The 24,026-nt window shown below is 34.9% G+C and overlaps 1 protein-coding gene across 7 annotated transcripts in view; it reads left to right on the forward strand.

The window, feature by feature from the left end:
• LOC132681765 (butyrophilin subfamily 1 member A1-like) overlaps nt 1-24,026 on the forward strand; it is a 77,630-nt gene that overhangs the window by 31,445 nt on the left and 22,159 nt on the right. For all 7 annotated transcript variants that reach the window (XM_060636550.2, XM_078452586.1, XM_060636547.2 and 4 more), the window contains exon 5: nt 15,919-15,939. In XM_060636550.2, coding sequence (XP_060492533.2) covers nt 15,919-15,939 — 21 coding nt within the window. The remainder of the gene's footprint in view (nt 1-15,918; nt 15,940-24,026) is intronic.

A 24,026-nucleotide genomic window follows, 5' to 3' on the forward strand; every position in this document is an offset into this window, starting at 1 on the left:
CATATTTAGTCTTCCATATTTTAATTATTAAGTGTCATGGTGTGGACCTCATTGGATGTCTCTGAGCTTTGGTACCTGGATGTCTGTTTCCTTCATCAAGTTAGTGAATATCTCCACTATTATTTCTTCAAGTAAGTTTTCTGCCTCCTTTCTCTTTTCTCTTTCTGGAAATCATATGATGCAAACACTTATTCACTTGATATTATCTCATAGATCCTTTAGTTTACCCTCATTTTTATTTATTTTTCTTTTTGCTTTTCTTCTTAGGTGCTTTCCATGACTCTGTCTTCAAGGTCACTGGTCTAGTCTCCTGTATTCCCTAAGCTACTGTTGATTCCCTTTCGCACAATTTTATTATAGTCACTGTATTCTTCAACTCTGATTTTTATATTTTCCTACATATGTTAAAATTCTCACTGAGTTCATTTACTCTCCACACCTGTGAGAATATTTTGGAACATTACTTTGAACTCTTCATTAGGTATATGATTACCTCCATTTCATTCTGTTGTTTTCTTGACATTTTTTCTACTTCTTTCATTTGGAACATATTCTCATTTTGCTCATTTAGTGTGTGTGTGTGTGTGTGTGTGTGTGTGTGTTTCTTTCTATGAATTAGGCAAAACAGCTCGTTTTCCTGAACTTGAAGAAATGATCATGTGTATAGTTATCCTCTGTGTAGACTGTTTTTAGTGCATTTGGCTGGATGGCTGGAACTGTGGTTTCCATGGGCTCTGGAGCAGAGTGCTCAATATACTCTGGCTGCCATAAAGGGGTAGCCAAATATTAAGTGGGATCTGGCTGTGGTAATACTGGGATCACCACACTTAGGGGTCTCTGGCAGGGCTCCGTATCTGAGGTGGGTTCTGGCCAGGTGTTCCCTGGACATTTTGTGTCAGGGCTTTCCCTGGTAAGATGTTTGGAGTCAGACTGATGCAGTCCTGGAGCGTTCCACTGTGTTTTGCACCTGTGACATCATGGTGATTCAGCTGGAGCTGTACTGAGTGTAGACCCAGTGTGCCCTGGTGTATACTGCACTGGCTCATCATTAGTGTAGTGGCTGGCTGGTGTGGACTAGGTCTGTGGATCACTAAGGAGTTAGCCAGCTAAAGGTTCTGGACTCTATTCCTATCCATACTATTAATATGGAGGGAAAATATAACCTGTGTTTTAATGAAGACCCCTTGACCAAGGGTGAGTTTCATTAGCTCCCCTGCCATTTGGTAGAGTTCTAGGGCTGGATCCTTTATATTTTAGTTGCTCCTTTCTTTTAACTTTTTTAAAAAATTTAGTTATTTGGAATGCAGGGTTATATTAGTTTCACATGCACAATATAGTAATTCAACACTTCCATATAACACCAGTGCTCATCAAAACTACTCTCCTTAGTTTCCATCATCTATTTAATCCATTGCCCCACCCACCTCTCCTCTGGCAACCATCGGTTGGTTCTCCATTGTTAAACATCTTTTACTTGATTTACCCCTCTCAATTTCTTTATTTTTCCTAGTTGAGCATTTGGTATGTTTCTAAAACCCAAATATGAGAGAAATCATATGGTACTAGTCATTCTCTGACTCACTTATTTTTCCTAGCATAATATTCTCTAGATTCATCCATATTATTGCAAATGAAATATTTAATTCTTTTATATCACTGAGTTATATTCCATTGTGTGTATGTATATATATATATATATATATATATATATATATATATGTGTGTGTGTGTGTGTGTGTATGTGTGTGTATGTATATACATATATATATAATTGCAGTTATGTGTATATCTATTTTATTACAGTTGCATATATATATAATTTTAGTTATTGTGTGTATATATTTTGTTACATATATATGTATATATATATATATATATACATATATATATACATAATGTAGTTATTTTGTATATATGTATTTTGTTACATATATATATATATATATATATATATATATATATAATCCATTCATCACTTGACAGATGTGGGCTGTTTACACTATTTCACTATTGTAGATAATGCTGCTACAAAGATCAGGGTGCATATAGCCCAGAATTAGTAGTTTTGTATCTTTAGGTAAATACCAAGTAGTGCAAATATTCAATCATAGGGTAGTTCTATTTTTAACTTTTTGAAGAACCTCAATACTATTTTCCAGGGTGACTGCACCAGTTTGCATACCCACCAACAGTGCATGAGCAATTGCCTTTTCGACATCCTATGAAGGAACGCTATTTCCTGTGTTGTTAATTGTAGCCATTTTGGCAGTTGTGAGGTGATATCTCATGGTAGTTTCCATTTGTATTTTTCTGATGCTGACTAATGTTGAGCGTCTTTCCTTGTCTTTGTTCATCTTAATGTTTCCTTTGTAAAAATATCTATTCATTTCTTCTGCCTATGCTATAATTGGATTATTCATTTTTGGGGTGTTGAGTTTGTAAGTTCTCTATATATTTTGGATAATAACTCTTTTCTCACCTGTGTCAGTTGTAAATATCTTCTCCCATTCCATAGCTTGCCTTTTAGTTTTGTTGTTTCCTTCCCTTTGCAGAAGGTTTTTATTTTGATGAAGCCCCAATACTTTATTTATTTATTTTTTTTTTTACTTTTGTTATCCTTGCCTCAAGACAGATATCAAGAAAGAAGTTACTATGACCAATGTCAAACTACTGCCTATGTTATACTCTATGCTATGCCTATGTTATACTCTATGCTATGCCTATGTTATACTCTATGCTATGCCTATGTTATACTCTATGGTTTCAGGTCTCACATTTAGGTCTTTATTCTTATTTCAATTTACTTCTCTGAATGGTGTAAGAAAGTGATCCAGTTTCCTTCTTTGTCATGTAGCTGTCCAGTTTCTTCACACGATTTGTTGAAGAGACTTTCTTTTAGTAGTGGTAATCCTTTCCTGCTTTGTCAAAGTTTAATTGACCACATACTTTTGAGCTCATTTCTAGCTTTTCTGTTAAGATCCATTGATCCCTGTGTCTACTTTTGTGCCACTAACATACTGTTTTGACCATTACAGCTTTGTAATATAACTTAATATGGAATTATAATTCTCCCAGCTTTACTCTTCTTTTGCATGATTGCTTTGCCTCTTTGAGGTCTTTGTAGTTCCCTACAAATTTTAAGATTGTTTGTTGCAAATCTGTGAAAAATGCTGTTAGTATTTTGATAAGGATTACCTTAAATGTATAGATCGCTTTTGGTAATATAGACATTTAACAATATTTGTTCTTCCTATCCATGCACAAGGAATGTCTTTCCATTCCTTTGTGTCCTCTTCAATTTCTTTCATGAGTGTTTTATACTTTTCAGAAAACAGGTTTTTCACCTCTTAGGTTAGGTTATTTGTATATATGTTATTGTATTTGGTGCTATTTTAAATGGGATTGGTTATTTAAATTGTTCTTTCTGCAGTGATTTATACAAAGGTAACAGATTTCTATATGTTGATATTGTATCCTGCAGATTAACAGAATTTGTATGTCAGTTCTAGTAGTTTTTTGAGTATTTCTGGTTTCCTATGTGGAGCATCATGTTATCTGCAAATACTGAAAGTTTGAGTTCTTCCTTATGCTGATTTAAATGTCTTTTTCTCTTTATATTGTCTGATTGCAATAGCTAAGACTCCCAGTACTATGTTAAATAAGTTATGAGAATGGTCAGCACTGTCTTTCTTTCCTGACCATAAAGTAAAAGTTCTCAATTTGCCCCACTGAGGATATTTGCTGTGAATTTTACCTTATGACTTTCATTATTTTGAGATGTGTTCCCTCCAAACATACTTTTCAACTTTTTTTTTTTTAATCATGAATACTCTACCTTGTCAAATGCTTTTTCTGCATCTATTGAAATGGTCATATGATTCCTATTCTTTCTTTTCTTTTTTTTTTTTTTTTAATGTGGTATATCATGTTGACATGTTCATGAATATTGAACCTCCCTTACAACCCGGGAATAAATTTGACTTGATCATATGAATGAGTTTTTTAAAGGTGTGTGTGTGTGTGTGTGTGTGTGTGTGTGTGTGTCGGTTTGCTAGTATTTTATTGAGAATTTTTGCATCCATGTTCATCAGTGATACTGGACTGTAGTTTAATTTTCAGTGAATACTTTATTCAGTTTTGGTATCATGGCAAAGCTGGCCCCTTAGAATGAATTTGGAAGTTTTCCTTCCTTTTCTATTTTTTTTGTGAAAAATTTGAGAATAACCGTTATTAACTCGTCTTTAAGTTTTTGATAGAATTTGCCTATGAATATAAGTGGCCCTAGATATTTGTTCATTGGGATTTTTTTTTGATTACTGATTCAATTTATTTTTGTTTACTGTTTTGAACAAGGTTTCTATTTCTTCCAATTTCAGTTCTGCTAATTTATATGTTTCCTTTCTACTCAAAGTTCTGTGGAAAGATTTGCCCCTAGTATATGGGTCTTCCCTTGTATGTTAAGGACTACTTTTGTCAGTGTATATTGCAAATTTAATTACAATATGACTTGGTGTTGGCCTGCTTTTGTTGCTTTGATAGGAGTTCTCTCTGCCTCCTGGATCAGGATGTCTGTTCCCTTCCCCAGATTAGGCAGTTGTTTAGATATTATTTCTTCAAATAAATTTTCTGCCCCCTTATTTTTCTTTTCCTCTCTGAGACCCCAATAATATAAATGTTATTACGTTTGATGTAGTCACTGAGTTCCCTAAGTTTATTCTCCTGTTCCATAATTCTTTGCTCTCTCCTTTGTTCAGCTCCATTATTTTCCATATTTTTTCTATGGAAAAATAGTCACTAATTTGTCACTCTGCTTCTTGCATCCTTCTCTTTATTTCATCAAGCCTGTTTCCAACCTTGTTTATACATTTTTAATTTCTTAATTATTCTTTTCTCACTCTCTTATATCTATGGTAAGATTCTCTCAGATGTCTTCTATTCTTTTCTCAAGCCTAGTGAGTATCCTTATGAATGTTGTTTTAAATTCTCCATCAGGTATGTTTATTTGTTTAGCTTAGATTTCTGATCAGGGCCTTATCTTATTTTTTCATTTGAGGCACAGTCATCCACCCTTCCATTCTGTCTAATTACCTGCCCTCTACAGCATGTCAGAAAAGCTGGTTATGTCTCCTGCACCTGAAAATAATGACTTTATGAAGAACAGACTGTGTATAATCTAGGACCTGCCATTTCATGAAGTTTCTTGTATGAGTGCTATATGTATTCTGCTATAGTGCTTTAGATGATATAACTTTTAGACCAGTCATTTTAGGAGGCTCCCCTTGCCTTCTGTGGGCAGTGTTTGAGGTGAGACTCTGGTCTACTTCTCAAATGAGACCTGACACTACCTCAATAAGAACAGAGGATGTTCAGAACTCTCTGGTTGGGAAATGTGGTGTGGGTAGGGTTTATGCTGGTCACATGGGGGTGGAGCCTACTGCACTAGGACTGAGGCAAGTTTGAGTGAGAAGGGTAATCCCATCATAGTTCAGGGGTGTTGCACTTGGTGTAAACAAGTTAGGAAGACAACTTTGATGCTAACCTGCTTCCTACACTTGGCTCTGTATTTATCCTTAAGGGTGGGTGAAAGAATATAAAGTATTATATTTGACAGCCCCTTGGATCTATAGATAGTCACAGAAACTCCTGTGTGATTTGGTGGCATTCTAGGGCTGGATCTTCTCTATTCTAGTTGGTCTTTTTAAACTATGGCTTTTTTTATGTGCTACAAAATGTCCAGGGCTGGCATGGGTCAGGAGTCTGGGGCTCACTGAGGCAAGCCACTTATGTTTCTTAAACTATGTCCCTGTATGCAGTATTAAAGTCGATGGTGTGGGACAAACAGTGGTGCTACCAGCCCCTCCCACACAGAGGGAGTTCTACCAGTTCCCGCACTATTTGGCAGGATTCTAGGGCTGGTTCCATTATATTCTAGTTACCTCTTTAAACTACTGGAATATTTTGTGCCCTAGGGCAGACAAATCTGCTCATAGTTCCTTAGTACTATCTTATTTCACTAAAATTTACAGCACTGGGGGCAAGATTCCGTTTATTTCCATATCTCCATATATCTTGCCCTTTTCTATCTTTTTGTTATGTAGAAACTGTCCAGTAACCCATCACCTCTTTTTTTCAGGAGGAATTACTCTGTAAATTCAGTGTGTAGATTTGGTGTATCCGTGGTAGAGAAGAGTTCAGAGTCCTACTACATCACCATTTTCCAAACATATCCACAATAAATTTTTTTTGCTATTTTCATTTTATATTATTTTTTTAATACAGATATTAGCTTGAGCTAACTCCAGGGAAAAAAACAAGTAAATAGTCATATAATTTATTGTTGGTAATATATATTTAAAATTTGTTCAATTAATTACTTTTCTTAAAACAGATTACTTTGGGTCTCTGTACATATTTCTGAATATTAAAACCAAATTAAACTTCTAACTGTGTACTATAGGTTGTAAGAGTGACTTACCAATGATCTGCTACACTCATACTAAAGGATACACGTTTATTCATTTATTTTGGATGCATTTATTAAGAAATACTATGCATCAGGATGGTTGTACATTAAGAACATGACAGGCACATTACAGGTGTGATTTCAGTACTTTTGTGGGAAGAAAATGTGTTTTAATCATTTTGTCAAAAAAATTACTTAGTGTCTTGGTGCTCAGTGCATGTGTACTTTTGATCAAGGTATTGATATTTAAAGACAATATGAACCAACAGTCTTAGAATCACCATGTATTTGATGAATGTCAACCTTTCTCCCGCACTAATCTTACCCTCTAAAAAATTGGCATCAGCAGTTGTGAAAGCGAAAGTAGCATTTAAAAGCTGTTTTCCAAACAGTGAACAAAATGACAGAGTTGCCAACCCTAAGCTCTCATTCCCATATAGAAACATCAAAACAAAGTCTCAGAATTGATCATAACCAATTTGTCAGAATTCTGAACAAAAATAAAAAATTTACAACAAGTAAGTAGAAACTAAATTAATGAATAACTTTGGAAAGTAACTAAACAACAACTTCAACAAAATATTCTTGAAGAAGAGCTATGACTTACCAAAAAAGGACTCTAAAGCAAGTTTTAAAATATAATCAAATAGCTAAAGAACACTATGGAAAGAAAGAAGGAAAGAAAGAAAGAAAGAAAGAGAAATAAAGAATGAAAGAAAAGAAAAGAAAAGAAAAGAAAAGAAAAGAAAAGAAAAGAAGGAATGGTGGAAGGAAGGAAGGAAGGAAGGACAGAAGGAAGGAAGGAAGGAAGGAAGGAAGGAAGGAAGGAAAGGACAGAGGGACGGAAAGGATGGGGGCACCTGGGTGGCTCAGTTGGTTGGGTGTCCGACTTCAGGTCAGGTCGTGATCTCAAGGCTCTGAGTTCAAGTCCCTCATCAGGCTCTGTGCTGACAGCTCAGAGCCTGGAGTATTTTTGGATTCTATGTCTCCCTCACTTTCTGCCTCTCCTCCACTTGTGCTCTGTCTCTCACTATCTCAAAATGTAAATAAACAAAAAAAAATGTTAAAGAAAGGGAAAGAATTAGAGGAAGGAAGTAGGGAAGGAAGGAAGCAGGGAAGAACAAAGGAAACCAGAAAAACTGAATGGACAAAATAATATTTTAATAAAAATACAAAAATATAAAAAATCAAACAAAACTTGTGGAGCTATAAAATTCAATAAATAAAATTTAAAATTTACTAGAGGGGTTCAAATGCATTTTGAATACATGTTCTAAATAACTAGTGATGATTGCAAATGTTAAATCTGAAAAGCAAAAAAATATATAGAAAAATTAACAGTCTAAGGGACTTGTGGAACACTGTAATGGTAAATTTTGTGTCTCAACTTGAATAAGTTAAATGATGTCAAAATAACTGATAAAGCATTTCTGGATTTGTCTGTAGGAGTGTTTATGAAAGTTATTTACATGTAAATTAATACAGTAAGTAAAGAAGATAATCTTCACCAATACAGGTAGTCATCATCTTATCCATTGATGCCCAGAATAGAACAAAAAGGGTGAATAACAGAGAATTGACTCTGTTCTTGAATTGGGACATCCATTTCCTACTGTTGGATATTGATGCACTTGAGTTTCAGGCCTTTGGACTCAGACCAGAATTTACATCATTGGCCTACTCAACTATTAGTCCTTCAGACTCAGATTGAGACTTATGTGATTGGATGTCATGCTTGTTAGGCCTCTAGATTTTGACTGGAACTACACAATGGGGTTTTCTGGGTTTCCAGCCTAAAAGTGGCCAATTTGGGATTTCTCAACCTCCAGAAATGTGTGAGCTAAGCCTACATTATTAAATTTCTTTTCCTTTCTCTCTTCCTCTTTCTTTCTCTCTTTTTCCCTACCAGTAGATTAGATAGATAGATAGATAGAGATATGTATATGATCTATCACCTATCAGTTTATACCATATTGGTTCTGTTTCCAGGAGAACATGGACTAATACAGAATTTTTTACTAAGAGTGGATCTAGAGAAACATCATTTTAAGGATGGGTTGGTTCTGATTAGATTTGAAGATACTAGTGACTTAAGGCACCTCGGTGGCTCAGTCTTTTAAGCTTCTGCTCTTGATTTTGACTTAGGTCATGATCTCCCAGTTTATGGGCTTGAGTCCTGTGTCAAGCTATGTGCTGACACTAAAGACACTGTTTAGGATTCTCTCCCTCTCTCTGCGCCTTCCCCTGCTCGCTGGCTCTTTCTCCCTCTAAAAATATAAACTTAAAAAATATATTAATAACTCTATTTCCAGTAGTAAAGAGAGCACAGATAGTTCATGTTTTTGACTGTTTATAGAAATATGCAAAATATCTGCTTTGGATATTCCTAATCAACCACTTATAAGAAACAAGTAGTTGCATGACTGCATATGATATTTTTCATTTTTTTTAAACTAAAAATGTAATGATGTTGCTTGGTTACTCCTATTGCCACTAGGCAAAGTGATGCAAGAAAAAGATGAGCTCAGGGACTACAATTTCAGCTCAAGTGTGACATAAATAATCTAAGAACTTCTATGTGTGCCTTGAAGAAGTCCCTTTCTTCTTGTAGTTGCATGGTTAAAATTGCTTAAAACCAAACACAGAACCTCAGCCTGTGACTAGGAGAATTGAAACATAAGTTAAACTCCCAGTACTGAATGTCATCTACTCTTTTTTAAAATTAAAAAAAAAATGTTTTTAATGTTTATTTACTTCTGAGAGAGACAGAAAGAGAGAGAGAGAGAGTGCAAGCAGGGGAGGGACAGAGAGAGAGGGAGACACAGAATCTGAAACAGGCTCCAGGCTCTGAGCTGCCATCACATAGCCTGATGCGGGGCTTCAAATCACGAACTGTGAGATCATGACCAGAGGTGGAGTTGGATGCTTAACCAACTAAGCCACCCAGGCTCCCCTAAATGTCATCCACTCTTAAAGTGACAACATTGGTGAAGGAGAATGGAATTTTATATGTTGAGATGGGTATGTGGGGAGACCCTGGTGAACCTGGGAACATGTGGCCCCTAAGTTCTGATTTTTTTTAACCAATGGAAGAAACTAACCTACCTCCATGAAGGTTTCCCTCCTCAGTTCTAGATTTGACCTCCCAGCCCACAGAAGTGTCCTGCATAACCCCAGTAGCAGCGGCATCCTTACCCACACTGGCCTCTGAGTCCACCTCCACCTGATGGGGGTTAACTCTGTATTACCTAAAATTAATAATGGTTTCCTCTGAGGAAATTGCCTTACAAGATAATGGTGATTCTCACAAGACTTATAGCACCTTTTTGCTTCTATACTTCTAATTAGACTTGAGTCCCAGCAGAATCCTAAATGTGGTATTAAAGTGTAACCCATGTGGAGGTGTGATACAATCTAAAGGAGTGTAAATTAGAAACTTAAGTTTTCTAATTAATACAAGTAATAATGCATGTAATGTGAGTGGGAATGGATAATAAGTGTATGGAATAATTGTAGAAGGGACATAAATTTGGATCAGGTAAACTTTATTGGTATGAAGTCTGCATTTAATTAATGTTGCAACTCAAGTGGTCAGAAAGCACTTTGTTTGGATGAAACACTGAACAACAAATGTAAGTGAACTGGGTATACCAGACATTACTTTCTTTAATGTGAAGGAAGGAATTCGAAGATTTAGGTAGATTAGAAAGTTAGAATGAATTTGTTTTTTAAGACCAGTCACCCATGCTAGGAGGGTCTAAATGACATACCTCACATCATAACTGTGAGGAATAAATTTATGAGACGAGCCTCATTAAGAACATCCTTGAAGTGTACTGTGATCACTCATCTTTCTGGGTCAGAATTCACAGTGGTAAATTCAGTCACTTACTTGAAAATTTTAAATGCAGTGGGAGGAATTAGACCCCAAGGTGGTAAGGGTTAAGTGGAGGCACTCAACCTCCAAAGTCACAGGGGGTGGGACTACTGTAATGGACAGCAGAGTCAAAGCAGCATTTTTAGGAGTCTGACTCATGCAGACTTATGCTGTTGACTAAACATGGTGGTCTTAGAAGTAAAATAGGAAGTCTGCTAAATTTTTGCTTGATTTGTACAAGCAGAAAAGTTCTAAGTCAGGTAAACAGAAGTCTAACTTAAATCATAAAAAAACATAGTCACAGTCATTCAATCATTTTCTGATTTGAGCCAATTTATAGATCAAAGTCCTTAAGTAATGGCAATTTGTGTTTCTTTGAGAATGAACTCCACCATATTACTGAAAATTGATACTCAAACTTTCTCACAGACTTTCCCCAAGGGTTCTAAGACTTTTACCAGAGTAAATGTACATTGCAGTAAGGGAAATAAACAGACAATTTGGGACGACTACACACTATATCTGAACCTACACTAAGTCTAGGAGACCAAAAATGTCACTGTGTCTCACCAGAGTAGAGACAAAACAGCTTCCACAATAATATAGACCTACCTAGTTCAGGGTCCCACACGAAACGAGCAGACTATTGAATCTGTAAATGAGAGAAAATAACACACCCAACTGGGGAAAATATTGCCTACCAAATCCAATGCTGCCCAATGAATGGTGTGCCTCATTCTTGGTTGTAGGAAGGTCCAGATGCAACAACTTATCATGTACCTTGGAAAGAATATCTCAACATGTCCCAAACCACTGCACCCTTAGAAGTTTCTAGACAAGCCCTGAATTTTAGTCTGAAATGTTTCCACCCCCTTTTTTACTGATAAGTATAGAATAGTTGTTACAATTTATCACTAAGTCCAATCAGCATGTCATCAATATTATGGAACAATGTGATATCTCAATGAAGGGAAAGGTAGTAAATAAACTTTAAATGCTCAAGTAGAACACCAAGTAGGTTGCAATATTCACAGGACCAGGAGAACTTTCTCCTGAAGAATGTGTCTGCTCTGAATCAGCATTCAATCAATGGTGCTGATTATCTTAATTCACAAATCTTGAAATCAAAGCAGAGCCAATGGAGTGGCATCATTCGCAGTTACCTACAGTGAACCATAAACAAAATTTTAATTTTTGTTCCTATGACTTTATGTTCTGTTGGCCTAGCAGACTTTGTTCCAGAGGGAGGAATGTTCCATTGGGATATACAACAATAATTCCAACCGAACTGGAAGTTGAGAATGCCACCTGGCCACATAGGAATCCTTATGTGTCTGAGCCAACAGGCAGAAAAAAGTTACAGTGTTGGTTGGGGTGACTGATCTTCATTACAAGTGTAAATTGGATGGTGACTCAATAAACATGCCTTAATCCACTTTGAAAGTTTGAAGTCATATTTAGACTTTTTAAACGTCACTTGGAAAATTTAGAAATATGTCAAAACTCAACAATACAAAATAATTTAGTAAAAATTATGATAGAAATTAGAAAATATAGATGAATGAAGGTGAAAAAGAACACAACATAGCAAAGTTTATGGAATACAGTGAAGAAAGTGGCCATAGAGAAAACTATAGTTATAAACAACACAGTTCTAAAAGAACATCCTTAGTAAATAAAATTAGACATGAGGAAGTAGAAGATTAAAAAAAAAGAGCAATTTAAATGAAAAGCTGAGAGAAGAAAAGGAAACAATATAGAATAGAAAAAAAATAAATTGGCACTTTATAGTGCCTTTTATAAGGTCAAAAAATTTAGAAGCATTTGACTAGACTGGAAAGAAAAATAGAAGAAAAGAGAATACAAACAAAGCATAAATGAAAGGGGACAGTACTAGGATCTGTGAATAAATCCGAGTTACAATGAGAATATTATGAACAATTGCTTACCAAAAATTGCATAATCAAGACATATAGAACAAATCTCTAGAAACACAAAAATTACCAAAACTGACTCAAAATAATCTACCATATCACAACAGACCTATAAAAAGTAACAAAATTGAATAAGTAAACGTAAGTCTTTCAAAATAAGAATTTTCAGGGCAATATGACTTTAGTGGTGAATTATATAAAAATTTAAAGAATTAAAAACCATGCTTCACAGCACTTCCAAGGAATAGAAGAGTCCAGAACTCTCCATAAATCATTTTATGAGGCAAGCATTACCCTGATACCAAAGCCTGATTGACAGAAAGAAAGAAAGAAAGAAAAGAAAAGAAAAAAAGGATACAGACTAATATCCTTACGAGTATTTAACAAAATGCAACCAAACTGAATCTAAAAGCATCTTAAACAGCATATGAAAAGATTCATGCACTATAACCAAGTGGAATTTTCCCGGGAATACAAGAGTGTTTCAATATAAGAAAATCAAATAATGTAATTGGCCATACTAGCGAATTAAAGGTAGAAGACTACATGATAATCTCAAGTGACACAGAAAAGACATTTAAAAAAAATCTATCACTCTTTCTTATTAAAAGCATTAATAAATATACGAATATAAGGAAATTACGTCAACATAAGAAAGGGAAGGTTTTCAAAATCCACAAGCTTGCACTATATGAAAAGGGAAAAACTGAAAGCTTTCTTCCTAAAGTCAGGAACAAGAACAATTTGCCAGTTTTACCACGTCTATTCAACACATTGTACTGAAAGTTCTATCCAGAGCAACTGGAAAAGAAAAATACGTAAAAGATATTCATATTGGAAAATAAAAATTGAAACAAAATCTATTCACAGATGACATCATCCTCTATGTTGAAATCAAACAACCCACAAGAAAGTTAATAGAAATAATGAATCAATTTATCAAATTCATAGGGTAGATAATCAACATACAAAAATTAGTTATATATTTATAGACCTGAAAAAAAATCAGAAAAAAATATATTAAAAAGTCAGTTCTGTTTACAATAGTGTCTAGAAAAATTAAGCAAGGAGAAATGAATTAAACAAGGATGTAAAAAATTGCACACTAAAAACTACAGACCATTTATGAAAGAAATTAAAGACTTCAAATGGAAAGAAATCACAAATTCATAAAAATGCAAATTTAGTATGATTAAGATGCCAATATTACTTAAGTGATCAGCAGACTTAATGCAATCACTATCAAAATTCCAAGTTCATTTCTTACAGTGGGGAAGCTGGTATACAAATTTTTATGGATCACAAGAGGCCATGGATAGCAACAACAAAAAAATCTTGAAACTGAAGAACAAAGTTAGAAGGAGCATAATTTCTCATTTCAAAACTTACTACAAAGCTACAGTAATCAAAAAGGTGTGGTTATTGAATAAATATCTATCTAACTTCTGTCTATCTATCTTTCATCTCTTTATCATGTATATCATATCTGTATCAATGAAATAGAATTGAGAGTCTATAAGTAAACCTACACCTTTATTGCAAATTGAATTTTCACAAAAGCTCTAAGTCCATTCTATGTGTAAATATTGTCCCTTTAACAAGTGTTTCTGGAATAACTGCATTTCCACATGCAAAAGAATGAAGTTGGATCTCTGCTTCATATATATAGAAAAACTAACTCAAAATATATCAGTGAAATAAAGATTAATAAAAAAAAGTATAGAATAAATAACATGGGCAAGTCATGACCTTGTACTCTTAAACAGGACACCAAAAGCACAAACACCAAAGGGGGAAACAAAACACATAAATTGAACTTCACTGACTTCTTTAATTAACTTTTTAGAGATTTTATTTTTAAGGAATCTCTACACCCAATGTGGGGCTCAAACATATAACTGCACGATCAAGCTGCCTGCTCCACAGACTAAGCCAGCAAGGTGCTCAGAACTTCATTGACATTTAAAACTACTTTGTATCAAAGGACATTACCAAGAGAGATAAAAGACAAATTACCAAATGGGAGAAAATATTTGCAAAATATATATCAAATAAGGGTTTAATCTCAAGAGCATATAAAGAACTTTACAAATTCAACAACAAAACAAACAACCCTAATTTGAAAATAGAAAAAAAAATACATATTTTTCTAAAGAAGATATAAAATGGCAAAGAAGTACATGAAAAGAAGCTCAACACTATTAGTCATTAGGGAAATGAAAACCAAAACCACAATGAGATACCACTTCACACCTTTTAGGAGGGCTATATTATTTTTAAAAGTGAAAATAACAAGTGTTGGGGAGAATATGGAGAAATTACAACCCTTGGACATTGCTGGTTCGAATTTCAAATGCTGCAGCCATTGTGGAAAACTTTTGGCAGTTCCTCAAAAAAACTATAAATATAATTACCATATGATCAAGCAATTCCATTCCTAGTAACATACCTCCAAATAATTAAAAACAAGGAGTTGAAGAGTTTTTTTACGCCAATGTTCATCGTGGCATTATGTATAGCAGCCAAAATATAGAAACGACACAAATGTTCATCATTACATGAATGGGCAAATTAACTATATTACATAAAATAGTGAAATATTTATTATTCATTATTCATAGCAAGGGATGATATTGTGATATATAGTCCAACATGAATGAGCCTTGAAAACATTATACCAAGTAAAATAAGCCTGACACAAAAAGGGAAATATTGCATGATTAACTGATATTAAATAGCTAGACTAATCAGATTTTATAGAAACAGACATAGAGTTAAAGGGAGTTGGAGGTTTGAGACAGTGGGAAGTTACTGATTAATATAGATATTCTGTGCAGGGTGATAAAAATATTTCAGAAATAGTGGTGATATTTGCACAACAGTGGAATGTACTACTGCCAAAGATTATACACTTAATAATAATTAAGAAGTCAGATGGTATCTTATAATTATATTTATCTATCATCTATCTATCTTCCTATCTATCTATCCTACATATATTCTTATATATTTATATAATTTACATATGGTGTGTGTGTGTATTTGTATATATATATATATATATATATATATATATATATATTTACAATATTTAAAATAATAAGGTATTTTTCTCTATAATGATTGCATTGCAGTTAGAAATAATTAACCCCAGGCTATTGATTTAAAGTCTTTTAGGGGCGCCTGGGTGACTCGGTTAAGTATCCGACTCAGGCTCAGGTCATGATCTCGCGGTTTGTGAGTTCGAGCCCGCATCGGACTCTGTGCTGACAACTCGGAGCCTGGAGGATTCTGTCTCCCTCTCTCTCTGCTCATGGTCTGTCTCTCTCTGTCTCTCAGAAATAAATAAATGGTAAAAAAAAAATAAAGTCTTTTAAAGTTTTACCTTTATTTCCCCTTTTATTAATCCTTTATTCTACTATTTTAGGTTTACAATATAGGTATATATGTACACACACACACGCACACACAAAACTTCATGATGCTTTCAAACAGTGGAAGGAAACTCTCTAAAAACCTGAATGTCAAATTGGATTAATAGAGTATCCTCTTGTGAGCCAAAAGAGAAGCTCAACCACACCATAGATAAGTTCTACTAATAAATTCATTTTTGTCTGTTTTTCTTTTTTTCTTTTTCCTTTTAGGTTCACTCAAGAAGAAGCATGGTGAGTTGGTTTACTTCTAACTCAGAGCAGTTCAAGCATTTGTTTACAGGACAGGGTCACAAATTCAAGTTGTGCCTGACCAACATGAATCCAAAGAAAAGATTGCAGGAATTGTGTATGCAAGGCAAGTTGCCATAGGACTAATCTTATCCATGTTAAAAAAGAGAGCCCAGGATAAGAACTTAAGTAAGGGCTATTTAACTGTTTAATATATATGAACATTGTTCTAACAACATCCCTAAGGAGGAGCTGTGATTTGTCAGTTTCAGAGAACTAGGGCAGAAACAATGTACTGTTATGTTCATTAAGTTATTTCTAAGGACCAGCTAAAGTAAATGTTCTCAAAACCAAGAATCGATCAGAATGCCATGGAGAGCACATAATACTGGGACACATCCCTTAATTTTTGGTTCAATATTTCTGTGTTAGGCTCAAGTATTGTCATTTCTAACAAGGTCCCATATGAGAAATGCTAATGCTGTGCAGCCAGGAGCCACACCATGAAGAATGTGGCTGTATCAAAATTTACTTGATAATTTACAAAATTATTAAGAACCATTAACATTAGAATTTAAATTTTATTTATAATTACCTGATGGACTAAAGCAATACAGAGTATTAATGCACAAGAAACAGATCAAATCCAGGAAAAAGACATGGAGCTTCCCAGGCTACATGGAAATTGATGCCATTTAACTTTTGGTATTACAATTTGAGAATAAGTGGTAAGATATCTAGGAGTAAACCAAGCCTTGTTTCTAAGGTAAATAAGCATTCTTCTGCTTTGGTTAAGAAATCACAATATCGAGGTGCCTGAGTGGCTCAGTTGTTTAAGCATCCAACTTCGGCTTAGGTCATGATATCATGGTTCATGAGTTCGACTTTGACTCAGGTTATGATCTCATGGTTCATGACTTCCAGCCCCAAGTCGAGCTCTGTGCTGATAGCTTGGAGCCTGCAACCTGCTTCGGATTCTGTGTCTCCCTCTCTATTTGCGCCTCCTCTCTCTCTCTCTCTTTCTCTCTCTCAAAAATAAATAAACATTAAAAAATTAAAGAAATCACAATATCAATGAAAAAAGTTATTAAGTACTGAAAAGTGTTGAATCATTAGGAAAAACCAGAGCACTTTTGAAAACTGAAATTACACTCTCTTTGTCACTTTGGACTGGGACAGATGCATGTACTTGCATTTAGTTACAATGAGTGCAATACTGTAAGATGTAGATATTGAACATTATTCCTAGTCCTATTCCCAGGACACAGTCTAGCTGAATGAGTCTAGGCCTTTGGGGAGACAGGCCCCTGGAGCTGAAAAGATAATGTGAATCTGGGGTAGTCAGAGATTGAAGACAAGTAGTACCCTATTGCAGGAATTTTGAATTGTGAGTTCTGGGCTTAATCATATACACAGGTATCTTGGGAAGTAGGAGATTTTAGACACAGTAGAAGTTTAAGTGCCATCTCTGGAGACAGCTTTCCATATAGAAAGAAAATACTGTTTTGTTGTTTTTTTTTTTTTTGTAATGTATTTTTTAATTGAATTTAGCATATATTATTGAATTTTTCAGGTGTACACCATATTTATTTGACATTTCTATGCTTTGCTCAATATTCACCACAATAAGTATAGTCACCATCTGTCACCATACACTATTATACCATTACTGACTATATTCTTTAGGTTGAACGTTTCATTTTTGTGACTTATTTATTTTATAAGTAGATGTTTGCATTCTTAATCCTTTTTATTGTGCCCTTGTCCACACCCACCACCTGTGTGGCAACAATTTATTGTTTGTGTTTAAGAGTTTGCCTTTTCTTTGTTTCCTTGTTTCCTTGTTTTTTGTTTTGTTTTGTTTTTGTTTTTTGTTTTGAATTTTTGGATTCCACATAGAGTGAAATTATATGGTACATGTCTGTCTGACTTATTTCACTTATCATAATACCCTCTTGAACAATGCATGTTTTGGAAAATGGCATGATCTCATTATTTTTTTAAAGCTAAGTAACATTATATATGTTGCCACCACACCAGGTCCCTAAAGTTTGGATTTTAAAACTCAGCTGGCTTGGCCAGGATAGAAACAAAGCACAATGTGCTTCTCCAGTCAGGCAGGAAAACCAGAAACAGACAGTGTAAAAACAGCAGTCTCGAAAAAACTATCACACAAAAGGGGAAATTATCTGCTCTTCTGGGAGAACTTCCCTGACTGCAGACAGCAGAAACTCCCCATTCTGGGGACAATCGAGCTGGAGTGATAATTTTCCTCCTCTGTCCTGCAGCATAAACTAACTTCATTAAACAGCACAGTGACAACATTGGCTGTTTCAGTTGCTTACACCCAGCCCCACTGTCCGGCATTCTACTGGTACTACTTTTCTCTGGCAAGTGTGTCAAAGGACTAGTAAAGCAGGTCCCATCCAGAGGACCAGCAGAATCCTTCTTATGCACCACCTCTACCAATCATAGAGTTCTGCAAAGATTCATGTATAAGGGGAAGTATAAGGGCAATAGACTCACATCCTTATTAACAAGTAGATTAGAGGACACCTATTTAAAATTTGACAATTTGTGGCCAAGGTCCATACATTCCCCACAGCTGGCAGGAGCAACTCAAGAGGACTAACTTGAGGAATAGAGCATGCATAACAGCAGCAGAGTGCCACACCACAGATACATTTTGAAGCATGGGTCTCTGGACATGATTTGACCTGCTCTTCATAAAGCCATTACTCTCAGGAGCACAAAACATAACAGACGTACCTAACACAGAAGAAAAGAGACTTAGACAAAATGTCAAGACCGACCAACTCATTCCCCCAAAAAAGTACAACAAAATGTCACAGCCAGTGATCCACTTGAAACAGGTATAGGTAATATACATGATTCGCAATTTGAAGCAACAATTATAAGAATACTACTTATGCTTGAGAAAAGCATAGAAGACACCAGGGAGCCTATTACCCCAAATAGAAAAGATCTTAAAACCAATCATGCTGAAATGAAACATGCAATAATGGAGATTCAAAACTGACTGGATTCAATGACTACAAGAATGAAAGAAGCAGAGGAAGGAAGAGGTGACAAAGGGGATAGATTTATGGAAAATAAAGAAGCTGATCAAAAGAGAGAAGGAAAATTTTGAACCATGAAAGTAGACATATGCAATCAGTGATTTCATTAAATGTAATGACATTCTTACAATAGCAGTCCCAGAAGAAGAGAGAGACAAGGTGGCAGATGGTTTGTCTGAGACAATTATAGTTGAAGACTTCCCAATCTGGGGAAGGAAATAGACTTCCAAATTCAGGATGCACATATAACTTCCATCAAAACGAACAAAAGCAGGTAAAAATCAAGACATATTGTGTCTAAATTTGCAAAATATAAAGATAAAGAAAAAATCTTAAAAGCAACGAGACAAAAGAAGTCACTAACTCATAAAGGTAGACCAATAAGGTTAGCAGCAGTTTTCTCCACAGACACTTGGCAGGCCAGAAAAGGGCTCCATGATATATTCAATGTGCTGAATGGGAAAAATCTGCAGTCAGTAGTAAGGTATCCAGCAAGGCTATCATTCAGAATAGGAGAGATAAAGAGTTTCACAGATAAACAGAAACAAATAGAGTACTCTCAACCAGTCCTGCAAGAATTATGAAAGGGGACTCTTTCAATGGGAAGAAGACTAGAAAGACACAGAGAGTATCTCTCAAAATAATTACAAAACAATCACTACAACAGCACTAAGACCATTGATTATATCAATAATTATTCTGAAAAAAAATTACACCGTAAATTGAATAAATGGTCTAATCAAAAAACAATGTGTCAAAATGGATATGTAAGAAAAAAGACACACTTATGCTGACTACAACAGACTCATTTTAGACCTCAAGACACAAGCAAACTGAAAGTGAGGGGATATAGCAACATTTACAATGCAAATAGATGTCAAAAGAAAGCTTTACTGGCAATATTTATAACAGACATACTACATTTAAAATTTTTTTTTAACATTTATTTATTTTTTGAGAGAGAGAAAGACAGACAGAGCATGAGCAGGGGAGGGGCAGAGAGAGACAGAGACAGAGACAGAGAATCCGAAGCAGGCTCCAGGCTCCAAGCTGTCAGCACAGAGCCTGATGCAGGGCTGGAACTCACAAACCATGAGATCGTGACCTGAGCTGAAGTTGGATGCCCAACCGACTGAGCCACCCAGGCACCCCTGGCCATACTACATTTTAAATTGAAGACTATAATATGAGATAAAGAAGGACATTGTATCATAATGAAGGAGGCTATCCAACAAGAAACTCTAACAATTGTAAATATTTATGCACCCAAAAGGAGAGCACTGCAATTTATAAAACAATTAATAACAAACATAAAGGAACTAATTGGTAATAATAAAGTAATAGGAGAGGAATTTAACATTCACTTACAGCAATGGAAAGATAATATGAGCAGAACATCAACAAGGAAACAATAGCTTTGAATGACACCCTGAGCCAAATGGGCTTAACAGATATAGTCAAAATATTTCTTCCAAAACTATCAGATTACCATGTTTTTCAAGTGCACATGGGATATTTTCCAGAATAGATCACTTACTTTGTCACAAATCAGGCCTCAACAAGTACAAAAAACTTTCAGATCATAACATATATGTTTTCTGACCACAATGTCATGAAATTTGAAATCGACCACAAGAAAAAAAAAATGGAAACATCAAAAATACATGGAGGTTAAAGGACATCTTACTCAGGAATGGATGGATCAACCAGGGAATTAAAGAAGAAATAAAAAAAAATACACAGAAACAAATGATAATGAAAACAAGATGGCCCAAGAGCTTTGGGATGAAGCATAAGCTGTAGAAAATGGGAAATATAGAGTAATAGAAGCCTCCTTCAAGAAGTAAGAAAAATCTCAAATACAAAAACTAAGCTTACACCTGAAAGAGCTATGTAAACAACAACAAACAAAGCCTCAAACCAGCAGAATAAGAGAATTAAGACAGATTAGAGCAGAAATTTATGATAGAGAAAATAATGAGGAAAAAAAGAACAGACGAATGGGAAAAGGATCTGGTTGAAAAACTAATAACATTTATAAACTCCTAGCCAGATTTATCAAAAAGAAAGAGAAAGGACCTCAATAAATAAAATCACAAATAAAGGAGTAGAGATCACAACAAACACTACATTAATACAATTATAAGAGAATGTCATGAAACATCATATGTCAAGAAACTGGGCAACTTGGTATAAATGTACAAACTCCTAGAAACATATAAACTACCAAAGTTAAATGGAAAGAAATTGAAAACTTGAACAGACCAATAACCACCACCAACAACAAAAATGGAATCATTAATCAAAAATCCCCCAACAAAAACAGTTCAGGGCAAGAGTCTTCACAAGTGAATTTCAACAAAAATGTACAGAAGACTTAATACCTATTTTTCTAAAAATGTTCCAAAAAATAGAAATGGAAAGAAAACTTCCAAACTCATTCTATGAGGCCAGCATTATTGTGATTCCAAAACCAGATAAAAATCCCACAAACAGGGAAAATTAAAGGCCAATATCCCTCAACAATATCCCTCGAGTAGAAAATTGAATCTAAGGTACAGAAATAGAATTATTCACCATGATCAAGTGGGATTTATTCCTGGGCTGCAAGCGTGTTTCAATATTTGCAAAATCAATCAACATGATACACCACGTTAACAAAATAAAGAATAGGGACAATACATTCCTCTAAATGGATGCAGAAAAAGAATTTAACAAAGTACAGCATCAATTATTAAAAAAAAAAAAAAAACGGGGGCGCCTGGGTGGCGCAGTCGGTTAAGCGTCCGACTTCAGCCAGGTCACGATCTCGCGGTCCGTGAGTTCGAGCCCCGCGTCAGGCTCTGGGCTGATGGCTCGGAGCCTGGAGCCTGTTTCCAATTCTGTGTCTCCCTCTCTCTCTGCCCCTCCCCCGTTCATGCTCTGTCTCTCTCTGTCCCAAAAATAAATAAAAAACGTTGAAAAAAAAATTAAAAAAAAAATAAAAAATAAATAAAAAATAAAAAAAATAAAAATAAAAAAAACATAAACCTCAATAAAGTAGAGATAGAGGGAACATGCTGCAACATCATAAAGGCCATAAGGAAAAGGCACACAGCTAATATCATCTGATATGGAGAAAAACTGAGAGTTTTTCCTCCATGATACAGGAGCATGTACGCCTGTACATGGGTACAGTGATACCCACTCTCAGCAGTTATTAAAAATACTACTGGAAATTCTAGCCTGAGATATCAGACGACAAAAAGACATATAAAGCATCAAAATTGGCAACAAAGAAGTCAAATACTATTTGCAGACAACATGATACTGAATATAGAAAATTGTCAAAATGTCTATACTACCAAAAAAATTGCCATATTTAATGCAAACCCTAACAAAATACACCAGCATTTTTCAGAGAAATGGAATATTTCTAAGAATTTATGGAACCACAGAAGACCTGGAATAGCAAAAACAACCTTGAAAATGAAAAGAAAAGCTGGAGACATCATAATTCCAGACTTCAAGTTATATTACAAAGTTGTAATGATCAAGACAATATGATACTGGCACTACAACAGACCCATACATCAATGGAAAAGAATAGAAAACCCGGAAATGGGCCCACAACTATATGGGCAACTTATCTTTGACAAAACAGGAAAGAATATCCAATGTGAAGAACACAGTCTCTTGTACAAATGATGTTGGGAAAACTTGAAAGCAAGAGGCTAAAGAAGGAAAAGGACCACTCTGAATACCATACACAAAAGTAAATTCAAAGAGGGTGAGAGGCATACATGTTAGTGAGGAAATCATTGAAATCCTAGAGGAGAAAACAGGCAGTAACCTCTTTCACATTGGCCATTACTAGCTGTTTCTCCAGAGGCAAGGAAAACAAAAGCAAAAACAAACTATTGGAAATTTACCAAGATAAAGCCTCTCCACAGTGAAGAAAACAATCAAACTAAAAGGAGACATTTGGAATAGGAGGAGATATTTACAATTGACATATCTGGTAAAGGGTTATTATCCAAAATAGATGAAGAACTTTTCAAACTCAACATCAAAACAACAAATAATACAGTTAAAAAATGGGCAAATGATATGAATATACACTTTTTTCTAAAAAAAGGTGTTAATGGCTAAGAGAAGCAAGAAAAGATGGTCAATATCACTCATCAATAAGGAAACACAAATCAAAAGTAAAATTAAATATCACCTCAAACCAGTGAGAAGGGCCAGAATTAACAACACAGGAAAAAACAGACGTTGGCAAGGATACACAGAAAGGGGAACCCCCTTACACTGTTGATGGGAATGCAAACTGGTTGAACCACTTGGAAAACAGTATGTAAATTCCTCAAGTTAAAAATAGAACTACCATAAGATCCAGCAATTGCACTACTAAGTATTTACCCAAAGGATACAAAAAATACTGATTTAAAGGCGTACATGCATCTGTTGTGTTTAGAAGCATTATCTAATATATCCAAACTATGCAAATTTGCAAAAAAAAAGCGCTCAAATTCCCATAAACTGATGAATCAATAATGAACATGTGAAAAAATATACATATACATAATGTATATGTAATGTAATGTATAATGTAATTGTGTGTGTGTGTGTGTGTGTATAATGGAATATTATTCAGCAATAAAAAAAAAGAATGAAATCTTGCCATTTGGGAAGTCATGGATTTAGCTAGAGATTATCATGCAAGGTGAAATAAGTCATTCAGAGAAAGACACATACCATATGATTTCATTCAAATGTGGAATTTAAGAAACAAAACAAATGAACACATGAAGGGAAAAGAGAGAGACGTAAACCATAAAACTGATTCTTGAGTAGACAACAAACTGAGGGTTGCTGGAGGGAAGGTGGGCTGACCAATGGGTTAAATGAGTGATGGGTATTAATGAGGGCACTGGTTGTGATGGGCAATGGGTATCCATAGAACTGATGAATGACTAAATTCTACTTCTGAAACCAGTACTGCACTGTATTTCAACTAACTGGAATTTA

This window comes from Panthera onca, chromosome A1 (genome assembly GCF_046562875.1).
Source record: "Panthera onca isolate mPanOnc1 chromosome A1, mPanOnc1 haplotype 2, whole genome shotgun sequence".
Classification (NCBI taxonomy): Eukaryota; Metazoa; Chordata; class Mammalia; order Carnivora; family Felidae; genus Panthera; species Panthera onca.